Genomic DNA, 22,328 nt, shown 5'->3' on the forward strand with positions numbered 1-22,328 from the left:
TTGATTAGAAAATCTTCACTAATATTGCAAAGATTCTGTAATATAATATAGCGTATTACACCCCAATACACCTTCACCCCCATCCCCTGGAAACCCATAAACTGACCAGTTTGTTTTTATCATTATACGGAACGATCGCAAGTATTTTTTTTCTTTCCTTTCCTCTACTTCATCATTATGATGGTAGTGTAAAACACATCAGTCTATTTTAGACTCAACTTTATTGACTATAAATGCCGCAAACGAATCCTATGTTCCAACAAATAAATAAATGGTATATAAATTGATTGCAATGAAGGGCGTTTCTGTTGCAAAACAATTACAATGACCTACACATGTTCCCCATTCTCTATCTGTTGCTGGTTGGTAACTTATATAATGGACCGGTGTTTTAGATATCAAAATAATTAATAAACCGATTGATATGTGTTTGAAACTTGACGGATTTATGCATTTTTATTCTTTAGCACACACACACAAAATATGATTCTCCAAAGGTTATTCAGTATAAGAAGGGGTCATATACACAATTATGACAACTCAAGAAACCACAACTAAATAAAATATTTTCGAAGGCTTTATTTTTTTAATTGTGTTGATCTTAAATTAGTACTGAGTCAGTACTATAAAGAACCCTGAACTCGTTATCTATCCTCCCTGTAGCTCTCAAACAATCGCATCTGAAGACGAGGAGTACGACGACGTTACTGTGAATCAAATGTTGGCCCCCAGAACCCACGAGACAGACGCTACGCAAATCCTCAACAACTTGCTGAAGGAGTACGATAAGAAACTTCGCCCCGACATTGGAGGTGAGTGGCGTTTGGAAAGCTGTGCGCTGTCTGGAATGATGAATGGTGAATGTCAACGCGGCTCAGCGCTATGTTTAACCTCAGTCAGCGTTTAATTGTTCATAATCCAGAACTTATTTTAACACACTTATAATAAAACATAATAAAAACACTAATAAGCTTAAAAAAACGAGCAAAAACATATCATTGCATTTTTCTATGTAACACTGTTTGCACTGTGTGAACCTGTGCTTCAAAAATGGCCATTCTTTTCAATATTAAATTCTGGCTAACTGTAAAAAAAAAAAAAAAAAGATTAAACAGAGTTTGAATGACAAGCAAAGAGTAAAAAGTGCTAACAAGAGTCTGATCATCAATGCATTTATCAGCAAGAGTCAACAAGAAAATATTTGGGTATTTCAAAGTATTTTTTTATACAGTGTAGATTCCCAGATAACCAGCATGCATGCAACTTTATTTCTGTGTCTGTTTCATCTGCTAGTCAGCATCCTCCTTAGAGCTCCAATGCTAACAGAAGTTACTGTCTACAATGTTTTGTAGACAGAGCAAAAAAGTCCTCTGTGCAAGCAGAATTGTAAGATGTAGTCAGCTTCATATCTTTTCATAGTCTGTAATGAAGTCAGAATGATGACCCAAATCAGAAGTGAGCTCAGAGAGACAGGCCTATGCATATTTTCTGGTTGAGTCAAATGTAATTACGCAGAACGCTGCGAAAAATGGATCACAATCTGCAATTCAAACAGCTCCTAGTGTACTTGATGTTAGGTGTCACTGTGCAAAAGCCCAACTCCTCTTGGCAGATCTGTCTGCTCAGTTATTGGTTTTGTGGCATCATGAACGCTGCGCTGTGCATTATTGTCCCTGAAGCAGTTGAGGAACTTAGTCCTTATTTAAACTGATGCCAGTTCCTTACCTTTGACTTTTATTAGCGTGGAGAATCAGGTTGATGATGGATGATAGTTTCAAAGTGATGTCTAGCTATGGCTTTTTCTGGAAGGTTAAAGGAGAACTCCGGTGTAAAATGGACTTTGGGTGTAGTAAAAAATGATAATAAAAAGTACTTACCTTTGATGCATAGCACACCTACATTCTCCCACAGCGTTCCGAGATCCAGAAATCTTAACAGTGTGTCCAAACACCCTTCAAACTGGGTGACACAGGGCATAATTTGCCATGATAAATCGCTTTGTTTCCACCGTTATCCAGCTCAAAGTAGCTGCACACCTCCTTGCTAGATTTCAGAGAGCCCTGACCTTTAAAACAAGACATTGATAACTTAAAAAGTGCACAAGAGGCTTAAATTAAAAAACACTGTTTACATCCTATAACGCTAGCTTCAGCTTCAAGCGCCACCATTACTGAACTGAAAACAACATAGGCATATATATTTATATATACATAGACTCCGCATAGCTTGCCTCCTGGCGTCACCTGCTATGCAATGCGGAGTCTATGTATATATATATGTCTGTGACATTATCAATACAAAGATGGTGGCGCTCGGAGCTGAAACTAGCGTTAGAGGATGTAAACAGAGGTTTTTAATAAGCTTCTTGTGCACTTCTTTAGTTATTAAAGCCTTGATTTAAATGTCAGGGCTCTCCGGATTCTAGCAAGGAGGTGTGGAGCTACTTTGAGCCTGAATAACGGTGGAAAAAGCTTAGATTTATGGGGGCAAATTATGCCCCAGTCTAAAGGGTGTTTGGACAAACTGTTAAAATCTCTGGATCTCGGAGCGCTGTGGGAGAGCGGAGGTGTGCTATTCATCAAAGGTAAATACTTTTTATCATGTTTTCATCCAAAAAAAGTCCATTTTACACCAGAGTTTTTCTTTAACTTTGCACACATACACACTTAAGCACACACAAACACACCTGCAACCACATAACAGCCATAACACAAATGAGGCATATTGCTTTGCAGTCACCTCGCCGTGAAATGAATGCTGTTTTCCAGAAGCCAGGTCTGCCGAGAGGAATGGTTGTTGTTACAGAATAACGGTGGACGTCTTCGGAGAGCAGTACTGTAGCGCGTGATGGAGAGCTATTGAAGCAGTGAGGTTCTGAAAAAGTCCCCCAATTTTTTTAGTCCCTGGAAACTGAAGGGACACACACTGATGGACATGACTCAGTCTCCGAGCTGTCAAGTGAAGTGCACAGTGGGTAAATGAAAGGGTTTTTAATATACTCCACACAGCTGGGTTCTCTCTCCCCCTCTCTTTTCTTTCTCGTCCCTTTTTTAATGTCATTTTAGCCTCAGATCTGTCCGGCTGCCTGTCAGTCTTAGTGCTGTACCTGTGGACGCCGTGGACATCAATAGAAAATGCTGCACTTGAGAGACTTTTTTGAAATGTGCAGCAATTAAGCTCAATGTTGAAAGCTTTTAAGGTGTCTAATCTAAAGAGGACTTAAAAAATTAAGTTTACAGTTCCTGCAGCTTGTTGTTCTTGGTTTTAATCTTAGGTTTAGTGTTTTTTATCATGACCAACATGATGAAAAAACAAAGAAAAAGACATGATTTTCCAAAAATAGGATCAGAAAGGATAAAAATAGTTAATAGTATGACAATTACGTGTACAGCTATCATCATATTTCATCAAACATGTCATAGTCATACACACCCCTAATGCATATCTACAATTCTTTTTACACACTCTTAATAATCAGTGTGTCATAGTAGTTTTCATATATATCATAGAATAACCTCTTCTTTCCCTGAAGAATATGTTTCAATCAATCTTTTTCAAGAGAACATTTTTTGGGAAAATGGGGCATGTGAGTGTATAAAGAATCATTTTAAGATTTGAAGCACCTCCATATAATGCAAACATATTTTAATTAACATTTGATCTCAGACTGACAGTACAGACAAAACCAAGAACTACAGTATGAAGGAACGCTTTGAGAAGGAGACACTTTAAATGCTACACATTTTTAAAGTGAATTTAAAGACATAATCAGGAGTTCTTGGGCAGCTGAAAGTTCTTATATTAACCTCTTTTCACAGCCGGTAAAATTAGCAATTTTCTCCACTTTTTTTGGAGGTGCTTTTTTTCTCCTCAATAAAGTTGATGGAACATGTGAACATATGAAAGAGATCTCAATTGGGGCACTAATTCTTTTAAGGGTTTAGCAGTAATCACACTGGTATATTGTACCAGGACATTAGATGATTTTAGGTGAATTTACTATGTTAGTGATTATAAGTTAACTCTTGGATAATAAATGAAACATATGTGGTGTTAACTAAAGCTTTAATAATAATAAATAATACAGTGTACAATTTCTCTGAGGGATTCGCTATCTGGTATACAAGGGGCAATATTCAACATACTATAACAATAAATCCAATAATAAATGCATTGTATTAGAACTACTAGTGTAAACAACACTTGTAGAATCTATTGTGGACATACACTATAATACTACTGCATTTCCCCAAGTTAAACAATAGGTTATTAGCCCCACCATATGGACACAGAGAGAAAAGCTATATGGCTTCAGAACTCTAATTAAACTGACTGCTGGAAATTCGATTCATTTCACATACATAACACTTAACTGTTCCACCAGATTTGTACCATGTACACAACTCATACACCATAAATAACTCATAAATAAGTAACACAAAGATGAAGAAACTATTTAAAACTTAGACACCTAAACAAAATATTGAGAATATGCTGGTAGATGTAGGCCCAATCCCATTACTCTTTTGTACCCCTCCCTACCCCTTGTTTTTGAGTGAAATCCTCCCCTTAAGAATTGGGACAGCCCTTCAAGCTCCTGAAACACATACATAACTATAAAGCAGTGGAGCGCTAAAGTTCAGCAACCCAACTGCTGCTTAACTTACCAACTTTAGGGCATAGTAAGTCCTTAGAAAGAGGGCAGGTGATGCAACAATTACTTAATATTGACCATCCCTTAATTCCTCCATGATGTGTAGCTGAAATGATCTTTTTAGTAACTAATTTTCTTTTGTTTTTCCATTCCAATATTTTAATATAACATTATAGTCATTATGGCTTTTAAGGAAATGTGTTTAGGGGGTAGTGCACTATAGGATCTTATGGCACGGCCTAAGCTTTTATCCTTCCTTACATTACTTTTATACTTTAGTAGTTTAGCAATAAGTAGTTTGGAAACCAGTACTCTTTTACACTTTTACTTGAGTAGAAAGCTTGAGTTTAACAGAAGTATTTTTAACCTTAGTATCTATACTTCTACCTACAGAGTAATGAATGTCAATATTTTTGACACCTTTGGTCACCTGTGCCGCCATCTTGGCATTGATTTTAGCCCTCTGGTCTGGGGTTTGGACTCTGGTGTGGTCTGGTTCAGTTGTGGAAGCTATCCGCTCCATGTGCTGCATGTGGAATTGTATGATTGGTTCATTGTTTGCCACGTGACTGCTTCAGCTTAACACTTAACGCAAGTTAACTCCATAGCTACCTTACATTTACATGCAACATCTGGATCATTCCCATATCCAACATTCGTTGGATTCAGTTTTTGTCCCAACACTTTATTACTGATGTGCTCCACTGTTCTCCTCTCTCTGATATGGAAGATTTGATTTGATGTAATTTGATATGATTAAGTTCCTGGAAGCTCATGATTATGCTGTAATTAATGTGGGTGCTAAGTATGCTTAAATTTGATGAAACATTAGTAAGGCAGCGACAGCGTGTACTGTATAATAGGGTGAAGGAGTTCATCTTCGAGGCCCTTAGAGCTCAGGAGGCTTCGCTTATTCAGATCAGCTTTGTTTCTTTATTCCGCTTAATTTTGCTTTTGAATTGACCCACACAGTCTGTTCGGGCACACCGGCTGTAATGCATTTCTCATTATTGACTTTTAGCTGTTAGCCCTTAAAGCAGTCTGTTGAACATTCATTTGTTGTGTTTCTGGTGCCTTTTCATCGCTCAATGTGCGAGGTCCCCATTTGAGCTAAACTCAGCAGAATCAGACAGTAACAAGATCGTCTTTTAAAAGCTTTCCGCAGCTGTTGCTCTCGCTTTATTGAGCCGAGGAGAATAAAAACACAGGCGCGATGGGTGTACTGAAGTAAACGTACAGGTGAAATGGCAGAGAGAGGGTTTTGGAGAGGTAATGGAGAGACTAATTTGGGTTTTGTATGGTTATGAATAGGGCAGCCTTTCTTCGGGTAATATGATTCAGAGTAAGAAGCAAAGCAGAACTCAGAGCTGTGATCGTGTTTTACAGAATTTTTTTTTTAACCAGCATCTTCAGTTACTGTCTGCTGACAAGTAGACAGTGCTTCATCAGTTTTTCTAAGGTGTGGAATGATTTACGTCACGAAGTAAAGCGACGTTTCACGCAGGAACATCGTGCTCAGATGAAGGAAGGGTTGGTCAGGTGAGGGAATGACAGTACTTATCTGAGTTGCTGTTAACTTTTGGTTTCCAAGGCTGGTAATTCTGATAAATTTATCCTGTGCAACAGAGGAAACTCTTGGTCTTCCTTTCCTGGGGCAGTCCTGATAAGCGCCAGTTTCATCATAATGTTCCTTAGTGACCTTTATATCTTAAGTCATTTTTTAATTTAATTAGTTGAGTAGTCCTGGCCATGATATGCATCAGAACTTTACTCAAATAGGGCTATTTACTGTATAAGGCAAAGCAGAACTTAAATCTGTAATTGTGTGTTTTTACAGTCAGTCTCTTCAGTTACTGTCTGCTGGCAAGTAGACAGTGCTTCATCAGTTTTTCTAAGGTGTGGAATGATTTATGTCATGAAGTAAAGCGACGTTTCACGCAGGAACATCGTGCTCAGATGAAGGAAGGAAGGGTTGGTCAGGTGAGGGAATGACAGTACTTATCTAGGGTGCTGTTAACTTGTGGTTTCTAAACCTGGTAACTCTGATGAACTTGTCCTGTGCAACAGAGAAAACTCTTGGTCTTCCTTTCCTGGGGCAGTCCTGATGAGAGCCAGTTATATCATAATGTTCCTTAATGAGCTTAATTTCTTAAAGTTCCTTTTTTTTACTTAGTTGAGTAGTTATTGTCATAATATGGATTAGAACATTATTCAAATAGAGCTATTCACTGTATACCTGTAACTCTACCTCTTTACAACTTTACAACTGATGCTCTCAAACACATTAAGAGACACGAAGTTAACTAATTACTGAAAGCCTGAATTCCAGGTGACTCTACTTCATAAAGCTGACTGAAAAAATCCAGCCAAGATGTGCAAAGCTGTCATCTAATCACTTTGAGGACTTTGAGTAATGCTTACTAAATAATTCCATATATTTTTTGAATATTTAATGCAAAAGTGTTTAAAATAATGGAAAAGACATTTACATGAAGTAAAAGTGTTTAAAAACTCCAGCAGCACTGCTGTGGCTGATCTTCTCACCCCCTCACTAATGGATACAGAGTTAATGGGTAGATTTCAGAATTTAACTTTTGTATGGTTATGAATAGGGAAGCCTTTCTGTGGGTAATATGATTCAGAGTAAGAAGCAAAGCAGTTAGCGTCTCCTGACAAGTAGAAAGTGCTTCATCAGGTGTGGAATGATTTATGACATTATAACATTGTGCTCAGGTGAAGAAAGGGTTGTTCAGGTGAGGAATGAGTGCTTATCTAGGGTGCTAACTTTAGGTTTCTAAAGCTGGTAACTCTGATAAACTTATTCTGTGCAACAGAGGAAACTCTTGTTCTTCTTTTCCTGGGATGGTCCTGATGAGGGACCATAATTTTCATCATAATTTTTAATGGTTATTGCACTTGAAGATACTTGAAGATAAGTTCTTGAAATATTTTGCCTTGACTGACCTTAATTTCTTGAAGTAATTGTAATTGGCTTTTTACTGTATATCAACTCTACCTCTTCATAACTTAACAACTGATGCTCTAAAACACATTAAGAGGCAAGAAATTAACTAATTTTTAAGTAATTAACTCTTGATAAATTCAGATTCATTCAAATTCATGACTCTAAAAATCTGACTGAGAAAATCCAGCCAAGATGTGCAAAACTGTCATCTAAGCAAAAGGTGCTACTTTGAGAAATGCTAAATAATTCCATATATTTTTCTTTATAGTATTGATGACTTTATTTTAACAACATTATTTTAACATTTACATGGAGTAGAAGTGTTTAAAAACTCCAGCAGCACTGCTGTGACTGATCACATTATCTTCTCACTTTTGGAGGGGTAATAGATAGATATCAGAATTTAACATTTGTATGGTTATGAATAGGGCAGCCATTCTGTGGGTAATATGATTCAGAGTAAGAAGCAAAGCAGATCTCAGAGCTGTGATCGTGTTTTACAAGGTGGGTTTTTACAGTCCTTTTTTTGAAGTAAGCATCTTCAGTTACTGTCTGCTGACAAGTAGACAGTGCTTCATCAGTCTTGCTAAGGTGTGGAATGATTTATGTCATAAAGTAAAGCGATGTTTCATACAGGAACATTGTGCTCAGGTGAAGGAAGGGTTGATCAGTTGAGGGAATGACAGTGTGAGGTGAAGGGTTGTGTGCGTGTGTGTGTATATATATTTATATATGTATCTGCGTGTGTGTGTATTGAATTGGTGGCGGTTGCAGCAGTAGCAGTGTCACAGTGGCCTGATTGTGTCAGCTCTGTTTGGTGATGCACTGAGAAAGGGGGAAACCCTCCAAAGTGGGTCAGATTTTCTTCTCACTCAACTCCGGTACACACAGCACCACCACAGCTACACTCAACACAAAATACAGCTAAACACACTCTCTTTATAAAACACAAGAGATCCTAAATGGTTTCTGGCTAGGATATCCTACAGATGCACTGATACAGGAAGTGTGGGAAACCGCTGATAGAGGCGTGTCACGTCCTGGCCCTGTTCCATGTCTGTCCTGCTCTGTCTCTGTGTTTGTTTACCTTTCCTCCTCCCTGCCCAGAGACTGTAAAAAGATGGATGCCGTGTCGCCGGTTCCATTCATTCAGTGAAAATGAAGTCAAAATCTTCCTCCATGTTGGCGATCCTGAAACCTGAGTCTGCGCAGTAGAGACCAGAGGAGGGAGAAAGACTGTGGAGAGACAGCCTACTCATTTAAATAACCCCGCCCCTGAGAGCTGCATCCACAGAGCTCACACAGTCTATGGTCCCGCCCATACAGTCATTGCTTCCACCTCAGCTAGGCGTAACCCAGCCCTTTTACAACAACCACACCTTTTTGAATAGAGCTGAATAACGTTTTAAAAAAACTAATTCTGTGGGGATATAAAATTTTGACAATATAAGCAGAGGTTACACTAGCTGTAGCATTTAAATAATAGAGGTAGAATAACAGTTTATTAAAAAAAACGTGATTGAAAGTTGTCTGTTGGGTGGGGTTACACAGCTTTCTGCAACCGAACAGCAGGGGGCGCCCGACCTGTGGTGGCTTCACTTTGGAGAGACGATCTGGCTTTCTGGTTATTTGTTTGTTTTCTTGTTTATATGTTTATGTTATTAATAAATCACTTGCATTTGCAGGTTATCCTTGTAAAAGCGGTGCCTCTTGTTTGATAATTACTGCTCTCTGATCTAGACCTTGTTTACATTCAATCACTATATATGTCTTAAATATAAAAATTACAGTACCTGTCAAAGGTTTGGACTCACTTTCTTTGCATTGTAGATTAATACTAATACTAGTGTAAAGAACAACATCTACAGTGTAAAGAACAACATCTGGAATTATTTAGCAAACCAGTAAGTGTTAAACAAACCAGAATATGTTTTATATTTTAAATTCTTCAATGTTGACTCCTCTTGCTCAGATGACAGTTTTGCACATCTTGGCTGGATTTTCTCGGTCAGCTTTATGAGGAAGAATCACCTGGAATGGCTTTCAAGGTGATTTCAATTTGTCAAGAGTTAATAACTTGAATTTCTTGTCCTCTAAATGTGTTTGAGAGCATCAGTTGTTAAGTTATGAAGAGGTAGAGTTGGTTTACAGTGAATAACTCTATTTGAGTAATGTTATAACCCATATTATTTAAAGAACTACTCAACTAAGTAAAGAAAATGAAGAAATCATTAGAGAAATGAAGGTCAGACAAATTGAAAAATTTTAAGAACTTTGAAAGCATCCTCAAGTGCCGTCGCAAAGACCATCAAAAATTTTATGCTGAAACTGGCTCTCATCAGGGCTAGAGTTACCAACATCAGAAACCTGAAGTTGCTGAAGTTAGCAGCACCCCAAATAAGAGCCCACCTAAATAATTTACATTTATTATTATTTTGATACAATACGTATTTTGTCATTGATTAAGTATCACTAATAAGTAACATCATCATCAAGTATTGAATCAACAATTTTGTATTAATTGTGGTTTATTTATTTGTGATAACATATAAGGATGTGAATTTATACTACAGTCCAGTTATTTATCTGTATATTAATATACTGATTTACCATTGACTATTGACTAGGTTTAGACTGATTTTATTTTTTTTGCTATGTCTACTCCTTTCTGTGGATTAGAACATTGATTATTATTCATGTACATGTGAATGAACAAGCAGCAAAAGGTACAAAGGTACTTAAGCATTGTGTTGTTGATTTAAGTGATTGTTGTTCTGTATTTAAAGAACAATCACAGTTTAGGTAGAAATGTAAATGGGAGGGAAGGGAAGCCCTGTCTAACAGACTGCAGGAGAGTGATGGAGGGCAGCGCTGGATGCATTGGGAATTAGGAGGTGACTCCTGGCCGTCAGTGTGAGTTTCCCTCAGGCTCTGGATTGCATATGGAGCGGGGCAGACCAGCCTCCAACCGTCAGAAGAATGTAGAAGCTGCTGGAGAGCTGTGGGCTGAAGAGTCAGTGTCTAATCTCAAACTGTCTCATTCAACACCCACTCAATATACACCAGCAGCCTGAGATAGCCAGGGGTCTTCACTCTATACTCACCAGCCTGTCTCTACCAGAAACAATACACACCTCACACAGACACAGAGAGAGAGAGAGAGAGAGAGAGAGAGACGAGAGAGAGAGAGAGAAAATGCAGGATCTGCAGGGTGAGGAGTTTAAAACAGATTAGAAAGAATAGAAAACAATAGATAACAGAAGGGTAAAGAGGAGACACCATCTTTCTTTTCTCCTTTATTTTCTGCCCATTCCTCTCTCTCATTCCCTCTCCATCTCACTCTTGTTCCTATTTGTCTCTCTCTTTATTTTCTCTTTGATTTCTTCCTCTTTTCTTTCTTCCTTCAACATCCTTCTTTCTTTAATCTATACTCTACACTCTTTCCTACTCCATTTTTATTCTGTCTTATTCCTCCCCTTTCTTTTTCTCTCCTTCTACATCTTTTCCACCATATCTCTCCTCTTTCTTTTGCTCTTTTCCTCACATACACTACTCACACACAGGTGAGACGTGTAAAAGAAGGAGAAAATGGATAGAGGAAGGCCAAAATGGAGAAAGAGAGAAACAGAGATGGGGTTAGATGTGTATGCATGAGGAGGTTGAAAAAAGAGAGGAGGATAAGAAACAGAGAGTAAGAGAAAGAAAGACAGAAAAGAGGAGTGGGAGAGAAAAAGAAGAGAGATGGAAGAAGAGGGTGGAAACAAAGAGGGCGAGAAGGTAACAGAAAAATAAAAAAGAAAGAAAGAGGGAAACGAGGGAGTGTGCAATTGAGAAAGACAAAGACAGATACATAGAAATGAGAGAGGGATAACAAGACAAAAAAGAGAGAGGAGGAGAGTAGATGGAGAGAAAGAGTCGTGTTGGAAAAAAAAGGGGGAGAGAAAAAGAGATGAGGTAAGTATTGCATGAGTGAGGAGGAAGAAATAAAAAAGAACAAATGAGAGAGACAAGGAGGAAGAAAAAAACAGACAAAGAGAAAGAGAGAGAAAGATGGAGAGAAAGATTCTTGTTGGAAAATAGAAGGGGAGAGAAAGATATATGAGGTCAGTATTGCATGTGTAAGGAGAAAGAAAGAGATGTGAGAGGAACAGAGGAAGAGAGAGTAAAGAATATATAAAGGAGAGATAGATGGAAAAAGAGGGTGGTGAGAAAGAGGGATTGGGTTAGTAGTACATGGATAAGGAGGCTGGATCTAAGAGAAAAAAGGAGAGAGAGAGAGAGAGAGAGAGAGAGAGAGATAAGCAGTGATCAGTTGGTGGCAGTACAGAGTGAGGGATGGGGTGATGAGGAGGAGAAAGAAGGAGAAGAGTGTGAAAGAGGGAGATGGTGATGGAGGAGAGTGTAAGGGGGAAATGCAGTGTGTGAATGTGCTGCTCGTGGTGTGAGGCTCCATCATCCCGCCACCAGCAAATCAGCTTCTGTTTTATCATCTACTAAACCATGAGTGTGTGTGTGTGTGTGTGTGTGTGTGTGTGTGTGTGTGTGTGCGTGCGTGCGTGCGTGCGTGCGTGCGTGTGTGTGCGTGTGTGTGTGTGTGTGGTGCATTGTGAAGCAACCAGCCAGAACCAAGAGATTTGATTTTCACAGGCAAGCGCAGGTGCATCACCACACAAATACTGTTCCGACTCTCTCTCTCTCTCTCTCTCTCTCTCTCTCTCTCTTTCTCTCTTTCACTTCCTAATCTCTCTCTGTCTTTCACATACTCTCTCTCTCCTCTCTTCTCTATTTCCATCTCTCTCCTTTCTTTCCCTCTCTCTTCCTAAATTTCATTTATATACTGCTCTCTCTCTCCCTTTTCCACTTCCTAATCTCTCTCCTCTCTTCCTCATTTCTCATCTCTCTCCTTTCTTTCCCTCTCTCTATTTTTATTGAGATACTAATCTTTCTCTCTCTTTCTATTCATCCTCCACTTCCTAATCTCTCACTGTCTTTCACATTCTCTCTCTTCTCTCTTCCTTATTTCTTCTTTTTCCTTTCCTCTCTCCCTCTTTCTTCCTGTGTATTACTTACATACTGATCTCTCTCTCTTTTTTCCTTCTCTCTTCCTAAATTTCATTTATATACTACTCTCTCTCTCTTTCCCTCTTCCACTTCTTAATCTCTCTCCTCTCTTCCTCATTTCTCATTTCTCTCCTTTCCTTCCCTCTTTCTATTTTTATTGACATACTCATCTTTCTCTCTCTTTCACTTCATCCTCCACTCCCTAATCTCTCACTGTCTTTCACATACTCTCTCTCTCTCCCTCTCTCTCTCTCTCTCTCTCTCTCTCTCTCTCTCTCTCTCTCTCCTCTCTTCCTCATTTCTCATCTCTCTCCTTTCCTTCCCTTTCTATTTGTATTTACATACTCATCTTTCTCTCTCTTTCACTTCATCCTCCACTTCCTAATCTCTTACTGTCTTTTACATACTCTCTCTTCCTCACTTCTCCTCTTTCCTTTCCTTTTCCTTTCCTCTCTCCCTCTTTCTTCCTGTTTATTACTTACATACTCATCTCTCTTTCTTTTTTTCTCCACTTTCTAATCTCTTTCTAGTCTCTCACATACTCTCTCTCCTCTCTTCTTCATTTCCCATCTCTTTACTTTCTTACCCTCTCTCTTGCTAAATTTCATTTACATACTACTCTCTCTCTCTTTTCCCAATCTTTCTCTCTCACATACTCTCTCTCTCTTCTCATCTCTCTCCTTTCCTTCCCTCTTTCTATTTTTTATTTACGTACTCCTCACTCTCTCTATCCTCCACTTTCTAATCTCTCTGTGTTTTAGATACTCTTTCTTCTCTCTTCCTCATTTCTCCTCTTTCCTTTCCTTCCCTCTCTTTCTATTTATTACTTACATACTCATCTCTCTCTCTCTCTCTCTCTCTCTCTCTCTCTCTCTCTCTCTCAGTCTTTCAGTCCTGCTTAGTCACTCCCATGCATTCACTTGTTTTTGGAAAGATCTAACTCATGTTGGTCTACTGTTTTTGTGGTGGTCTTATATGTGTGTGTGCTGAAATGAGCTAGTTTTGGGTCACCAGTACTTAACGCATTCCAGGTTACAGCCAAGCAACCGTTAGCCCTGCTCTATATAATGCATCTCTCTCTCTCTCTCTCTCTCTCTCTCTCTCTCCCTCTCTCTCTTTCTTTTCAATCCTGCATGTTTATTTAATGAGCCATCAGCCACCTCTACTTTTACCTGAACGTATAACTACATGCCCACAGAGTGGATCTAGGTCAAGAGCATCCTTTACAAAACAGAGCAATAATAATGCTATATAATATTGTCTCATCTGCAATACTTTATACTGCCCATATTAGATATATATATAATTTTTAAGCCACTTAATGTGAGAATTGGTATTTCTTGCTCTTGGCCTCCCCCTAGAGTTGGGAAGGTTAATTTGCACTCGTAAAGGACACACTTTTCACATGCTTTTGTGAGCAAGCTGAGGGATATTAGACTAATATTACAGGATTTTACACTAATATGACTAATATAGTCAGTTCTGTAGTTATTGTTGGAATTGCGGTGACTGCTTAAAACAAAGTTACATAGCTCAGTAAGCCAAATAGAGATAAGTCAAGTTTTTATTTTACAGTATTTACATTTTGCTTATGTATCCGTATATAGTACCAAATACACTGCTCAAAAAAATAAAGGGAACACTCAAATAACACATCCTAGATCTGAATGAATGAAATATTCTCATTGAATACTTTGTTCTGTACAAAGTTGAATGTGCTGACAACAAAATCACACAAAAATCATCAATGGAAATGAAATTTATTAACCAATGGAGGCCTGGATTTGGAGCCACACACAAAATTAGAGTGAAAAAACACACTACAGGCTGATCCAACTTTAATGTAATGTCCTTAAAACAAGTCAAAATGAGGCTCAGTATTGTGTGTGGCCTACACGTGCCTGTATGACCTCCCTACAACGCCTGGGCATGCTCCTGATGAGGTGGCGGATGGTCTCCTGAGGGATCTCCTCCCAGACCTGGACTAAAGCATCCGCCAACTCCTGGACAGTCTGTGGTGCAACGTGACGTTGGTGGATGGAGCGAGACATGATGTCCCAGATGTGCTCAATCGGATTCAGGTCTGGGGAACGGGCGGGCCAGTCCATAGCTTCAATGCCTTCATCTTGCAGGAACTGCTGACACACTCCAGCCACATGAGGTCTAGCATTGTCCTGCATTAGGAGGAACCCAGGGCCAACCGCACCAGCATATGGTCTCACAAGGGGTCTGAGGATCTCATCTCGGTACCTAATGGCAGTCAGGCTACCTCTGGTGAGCACATGCAGCCCGTGCAGCCCTCCAAAGAAATGCCACCCCACACCATTACTGACCCACTGCCAAACCGGTCATGCTGAAGGATGTTGCAGGCAGCAGACCGCTCTCCACGGCGTCTCCAGACTCTGTCACGTCTGTCATGTGCTCAGTGTGAACCTGCTTTCATCTGTGAAGAGCACAAGGCACCAGTGGCGAATTTGCCAATCCTGGTGTTCTCTGACAAATGCCAAGCGTCCTGCACGGTGTTGGGCTGTGAGCACAACCCCCATCTGTGGACGTCGGGCCCTCATACCATCCTCATGGAGTCGGTTTCTAACCGTTTGTGCAGACACATGCACATTTGTGGCCTGCTGGAGGTCATTTTGCAGGGCTCTGGCAGTGCTCCTCCTGTTCCTTCTTGCACAAAGGCGGAGGTAGCGGTCCTGCTGCTGGGTTGTTGCCCTCCTATGGCCTCCTCCAAGTCTCCTGGTGTACTGGCCTGTCTCCTGGTAGCGCCTGCAGCCTCTAGACACTACGCTGACAGACACAGCAAACCTTCTTGCCACAGCTCGCATTGATGTGCCATCCTGGATGAGCTGCACTACCTGAGCCACTTGTGGGGGTTGTAGAGTCCGTCTCATGCTACCACGAGTGTGAAAGCACCACCCACATTCCAAACTGACCAAAACATCAGCCAGACAGCATAGGTTCTGAGAAGTGGTCTGTGGTCCCCACCTGCAGAACCACTCCTTTATTGAGTGTGTCTTGCTAATTGCCAATAATTTCCACCTGTTGTCTATTCCATTTGCACGACAGCAGGTGAAATTGATTGTCAATCAGTGTTGCTTCCTAAGTGGACAGTTTAATTTCACAGAAGTTTGATTTACTTGGAGTTTTATTGTGTTATTTGAGTGTTCCCTTTATTTTTTTGAGCAGTGTACTAAACTATATTGATTGTCTCCTTTATCTTACACTCTTATCCAGAGCAGCTTACAAGATTATTCCTATTACAGAGGCAGGTCAATGAACTCTTATTGGTGTAGCGCAGCATAGTCACCCACACTGGGAATTGAACCCCAGTCTTCCACATGATGGGGTAGCTCATTGTCAGATAGTGGTGTTATCCACTGCATCACACCAACCACAGATAATTCTAAAACTTTGGCCCTACAGAATCAGAGTATGCAGAAACAAAAGCCAGACTAAACCAGGGCGGCCTAATAAACTGTGATAAATGGAAATTGACAAGTACGTTGTTCTCCATCGATCGCTCAGTGGAGCATGGATCTTCTTCATTCCCTAGAGAAGTATCTGTGTATCCAGGGGCATTCGCCGAAACTCCTCTCAGCAAAGCCCCGCTCCTCCCAGAGGCTATAAAAGACCCTGTGCCAGGTTCCATTTCCACACAGTCAAAGCTTGTACCACCAAGCCTGAAATACAATTTTCTGCTTCAACTTTGGAAAACTTGGGGAAAACTTTCTACAAAATAGACACTGCTCCAATTGTGCCGTTCCATTTTAAGGGGAGATTGCTTGTGTAACCTGATGATAGCAGGAAAATAATACAAGAGGGGGTCATGCAGTGTTAGAGTTTTTTGTTCACACACAACATAAGGAGTTCTTTCTAGAGAGAAGGAACTTCCTACCTGACAATTGCACACTTCTCAGCCCAGGCTACAATAAAGCAAGGACTCTTCTTCAATTTTAACACAGAGTGACAAATAAACTTTGATATATACAGTGCTGTGCGCTCTGTTCCTATTATCTCCACAGACCTGCCCACAGAAATGTTACAGTGCCTGTTCCTTACATGCAGAGATTCATTACTTTTTAATATAAATAAAATGCATATGAAAGGGAGATATCACATGACAACAGAAAACATATTTTCTTTGAGGTTCATTTACATTTTTTAAAAATTAAATATCTTTCATTTAAGAAAATACAAGGATGAATGTAAGATATACAGGGGTTGGACAATGAAACTGAAACACCTGTCATTTTAGTGTGGGAGGATTCATGGCTAAATTGGAGCAGCCTGGTGTTCAGTCTTCATTAATTGCACATTGCACCAGTAAGAGTAGAGTGGGAAGGTTCAATTAGCAGGGTAAGAGCACAGTTTTGCTCAAAATGCACACAACATTATGTGAAACATACCAGAGTTCAAAAGAAGACAAATTGTTGGTGCACGTCTTGCTGGCGCATCTGTGACCAAGACAGCCAGTCTTATATGTGATGTATCAAGAGCCATGGTATCCAGGGTAATGTCAGCATACTACCAAGAAGGCGAACCACATTCAACAGGATTAACTGTGGATGCTGTAAGAGGAAGCTGTCTGAAAGGGATGTTCGGGTGCTAACCCGGATTGTATCCAAAAAACATAAAACCACGGCTGCCCAAATCACAGCAGAATTCAATGTGCACCTCAACTCCCCTGTTTCCACCAGAACTGTCTGTCAGGACAATAAATTATTGTGGTCTAAAACCAGGTGTTTCATTGTCCAACCCTGTAAATATGGGTGCTACAAAGGTTCTTTAAGTGATGCCTTCGAGAAATTATTGTTTGTTTCATTTCAAATTAAACGATTTTTGTACAGGAATAACAAAGCAAAAAATGAAGTGTGCCACATTTTCATAAAAAAAAAATTATATGATCCTAGTTTTGCAGTGACTCGTAAGCAATTGTTGCAGAGGAAGGACAATAAGTTTTGATTTCATACACTCTCAGAAAACAGCTATACAAACTGACTGGTGTGGTATCCTCCAGAGAATTTATTCAGTATATTAAATTAATTAAGGATAGGTACATATTTGTACGACACGCATTTGCTCTTATTGGTGTAGCACAGCATTGTCACCCAGAGCTGGAATTGAACTCCAGTTTCCCACATGGTAGCTCACTGGCAGGCGGTGGTGTTATCCACTGCACCTGTACACCACACCAACCACTAGAAAAGGGAGGCCAGACAAGACAACCACCATCATCAAGTATCATACTTGTGCTGGAAGCATAAATGGAATGTGGGTCCGCTTTTAGCGCATCCAGGCTCACACATACACACTAGTGAACACACACACACTCAGTGACATACACGTAGCACACGTGCCCGGAGCGTAGAGCATCCAACACTGCAGTGCCCAGGGCCAATATTTAAGCATATTTAAGTAAAAAGATTACATTATTACATTAATACTGTTTTTGAAAAATGTAAATACATGTTTTAGAAATATTTAATGGTATTACAGATCACTATTGCCTCTTAATATTTCTGTAGTAGGTACATTATCCCCTCTCTACTGTCATCTCTACTGTCATCATGTTTTTTGTTTGTCAGAAACATTTGACTCTGAACTGCCCTCTAGTGGACATATGGCCAAAAATCCATTCCAACCTAAAGTACTTATATAACTATGTGGGCAGTACAGTCATACATTAATGCAGTATAAATGAGCCTTTATTTGTGTATCACAAAGCCTGCAGCACACACAGCACATATCTCAAGGACACCAAGTGTTGCTTCTAGAAACGTAAATTAGAATACCGTATGTATGAAGTGTGAGCTCACAGCAGAGCTGTTCGTATCGGCAGAGCATTGATTTTGTGTGGTGCTTCTTGTGCTTGTGATGTTGTAAATGTGCCAGAGGCAGCACAATGATGTTTCTCCTAGAGAGGCATAATAGCTTGTGCCAGCCTTACCACTTTTCAGCTCCTACAGTGAGAGACATGCAGAAAAGACTGCAGCTGCTCTAAACAGAGTCCTCCAGCAGCTTAGAGACGGGACCTCTGATTACAGCTCTGAGGATAAATAAGCTAAATGAACAGAATGTTCGGATCAGTAGATGACGGGAACATCAAGGAAGCCAAAATTGCAGAATTTGCAACATACATGATACAGAAAAAAATAATGTTTTATTCATTTTCACTTAATTGCTTGTGATTTGCAAAACAGTCAGTGGCAAATGTATGTTATTTTTAGTCTAATGTTTTCTTTAGTAATTTCCCACTATACTTGTGCATCTAAAGTTAATTTATTTCAATTCAATAATTCAATTCAGTAATTTATTTCAAACTGTAAAGCTCATATTATATACATGTTCTACACACAGAGTGATCTATTTTAGGCATTTATTTATTTTTTCGTTAAAGATTTAAGTCTTATAACCTATGAAAACCCAAAAATCAGTGCCTCAGAAAATAAGAATATTATATAAGACCAATTGGTACTTTTGTCAATGTGAGCAGTGTGGTCCTGCTGGAAAATGAAATCCCCATCTCCATAAAAGTTGTCCAAACCATCACTGATTGTAGAAACTTCACACTAGACCTCAAGCAGCTTGTACTGTGTGTCTCTCCACTCTTCCTCCAGACTCTGAGCCCTTGGTTTACAAATGAAATGTAAAATTTACTGATGGTCAGTGATGGTTAGGAGAGACATGTCATCTGCTGGTGTTGTTCTACTGTGTTTTATTAAGTCCAAAATCAGTGCAAAGTTTTCCCAAAAAATTTTACAGCACTTCATGTTTCCCTCTGCGGACAACTTTTATATGCAAATTTTATTTACAGCAGGACTTGGCACACTGCCCACACTGCCAAAAGTAGCAGTTAAAACAATTAAATAACAATTAAAATAAAACACAACTATATAATATATGAGTTTCACATTTCGAACTGTATTACTGAAATAAAGTAACTTATCATGCACTAGTATATCATATATATATGTAGAAGCGATTGTTGCGCAGATTATCCGTCAGTGTAGGAACAGCAGTGAGTCAGTCTTGGCTTGTCATGAGTCATTAAAACTTTAAGAAAATATATATATTTTTAGAAATCAAAATTGTATTATGTTGATATATTATATTAATAAACAGTTGAAATTTTCACTTTAAGCCGGCGGCCCTGTGAACATGGAAAAATCTGAACCCCCACATTAAAGGAAACTGTATAAAATGTACAAATTGCTTTAAAGTGAAGTTTAACGTTCTTTTATATTTGCAATAATGTGTTTATTCAGAGTGAACCTGATGTACAGTGTTTGTATAAAATGTAAGCAACTGTGCTGTAGACACAAAAGGCACATTATGTTGATATTGATTGACTTATTAGTATTTTAATGCTTTTATGGACTTTAGATGAGCCCTAAATGTGAGATTCCCTGCGTGTGTGGTGTGAGAGCTACTGTGCAGGTGCTGGTCGGTCTAATTCTTACACCATGGCTCAGTTTTATTGTCTGGAGGTGCACATTACAGGCAGGTCAAGTTCAGTGCTGTGAGCTTCTGTGCCTCTGGATAAGAGTGCTTATTGAACTGATATTTTTTATAGTCTGTTGTACACGTGTACAATAAACTGAAATTGTGACATTCGCCTCTACAATTATCTGCAGGCTGGAGGATAAATGCATTTCAATTAGTAGCATGTGCACTGCGCTACAATCCAGCATGCTTAGTAACAAACAGCAATCAGATGAGTGCTTTTAAGGAATCAGAGGACAATACATTGTAAAAGCACTCTGCATGTGCAATACTCTTCTTATTTTAAGAGACAGTACTACAGTACCGTTGTGAAATGATAGCAAGGATGCAAATGGTACCCAGCCTTAAATAAACAATACATCTATAGAGAAGATTGAATGCACTTTTAATTACTACTGCAGCTCGTGGAAGCATATACAGTATATAGTACTCTACACAGGAACATTCCTCATGCTTTATTTTCTGAAAAGGGTAACTCAAAGGGTAACAATGCCTATAATTCCACGTGTAAGCCTGGGTAAATGCATACATGCAATCAAGCTTTTTTTCAGTGCCCAATCTCATCAGCATGCTCTAGATTCTGTGCTCTAAACCTGAATGAAGTGTAATGATGGAAGTGCTGTACCTGATTACCAAGATATCAATCATAGACTCCTAAAAAAAAAGAAACCTGAACTAAATATATTTTATACCTGTTTCAAATGATTCTGCCCTTCATAGGACATATAGTTTATTTACATTATGAATTATAATTAAAATAGTTATAAGCAAATTGTGTCTAAAGAAAAGCATGTTTTTTTTCAAAATGGCAACTTCTACTACAAAGAAAGGAAAGAAGCTTCAAAACTTTGAATAGAAGTCAATGTAAAATAATTCTGTTTTAATTCATTTTAAAACATTTCTATTGGTTCATTCATAAAGAAATTTGAGCCTTTGTGTGTTTTATTGATAGTAATCAATAGGCATATACTGAAAATTGACAACAATGAAGATACACGTTTTTTCTTTGGACAGTGATGATATATTAAATCCTGAGGACTCTCAGAATGACCTGGATTATTAAGAATTTGTCCTATTTCAATGAATAAACATTATTAAATGCATTAAAAATCTAAAAATTTAGTTTTGAGTTGACTGGACTCTTGGTCCAGATCATTAAACCCAATGGGTTTAATCAAGGCATTATGTTTGAACAGTTTATTAACTATAGAATGTTTTCCTAGGGTTCAGTGTTTGCTTTGGTCTCAAAAACTTGGAGCGGTTTCCACTTGGTTTGGTTTGTTTTCATACATGGAAAATTCAAGCATGCCACAACAAATAATGCATCACAATGACCTATATAAGTGCATTCTTTCTGCTTATTGGTTAGGCCTGTCTGAGGCGGCATCAAGAAAAGTAAATACAGTAAGAATATCCTGTGTTTTGGACTAGTGTAGATTTCAGTGCAATTTACCATAGAACAACGAAAAGAATGTGTTGGTGTTTGTGGTCTTTGGTGTGGTGTGGTGAGTGCGCAAAAATACGCCTTGCACGGCTCAAAACTCACAAAAGGCATAAACTAATTCTCTTAGGGGGTGCTTTTTAAGAGGCAGGTGTGCTCTGGCAGGTTTGTATTTTAACAGCACAGCAATTTGTGCGTCTCAGCTGAGGACACTGACCTGCATGTTTACGCTATGAAGGTAACTATAATGAACTATAATTAAAAAAAAGTAAAATAAAATGCTTTTCTGGTGAGCTTTTGTTTACATGCCTCCCCGTCTCTATGTCGCTCTCTGCAGGACTTTAGTTTCTGTCCGTTCTTGTTTTTCCGCCTGTTCTCGGGCTCCCTATCTCTTTATTAGGGCATTTTTCCTGCGTGAGGAGCGATGTTTATTTAATTTTTTTGGTACCACTTTAAAATAAGACTAACTTTATAAAGGCTTTATAAATGGTTTACCATTATTTTATTAATGGTTACTAACTAGTTTGTAAATGCCTTAAAAATCATTAATAATCAGTTATACAACATGTGTAGAAAGAGCAACAATGACCTGTTGTTTGCCTAATAGTGAACCCACAGCCATCTATATTGTTGCCCTCTCTAATTGTGTTATAACTGATTATTAATAATTTTTTTAAGGCATTTACAACCTAATTAGT

General features: G+C 38.9%; 1 protein-coding gene across 2 annotated transcripts in view; it reads left to right on the forward strand.

Annotated features, from left to right (window-relative positions):
* Positions 1-22,328, forward strand: part of LOC103040847 (gamma-aminobutyric acid type A receptor subunit gamma3) — a 186,250-nt gene that overhangs the window by 1,584 nt on the left and 162,338 nt on the right. For both annotated transcript variants that reach the window (XM_049479838.1, XM_007249106.4), the window contains exon 3: positions 664-812. In XM_049479838.1, the coding sequence (XP_049335795.1) occupies positions 664-812 (149 nt within the window). The remainder of the gene's footprint in view (positions 1-663; positions 813-22,328) is intronic.

This window comes from Astyanax mexicanus, chromosome 5 (genome assembly GCF_023375975.1).
Source record: "Astyanax mexicanus isolate ESR-SI-001 chromosome 5, AstMex3_surface, whole genome shotgun sequence".
Classification (NCBI taxonomy): Eukaryota; Metazoa; Chordata; class Actinopteri; order Characiformes; family Acestrorhamphidae; genus Astyanax; species Astyanax mexicanus.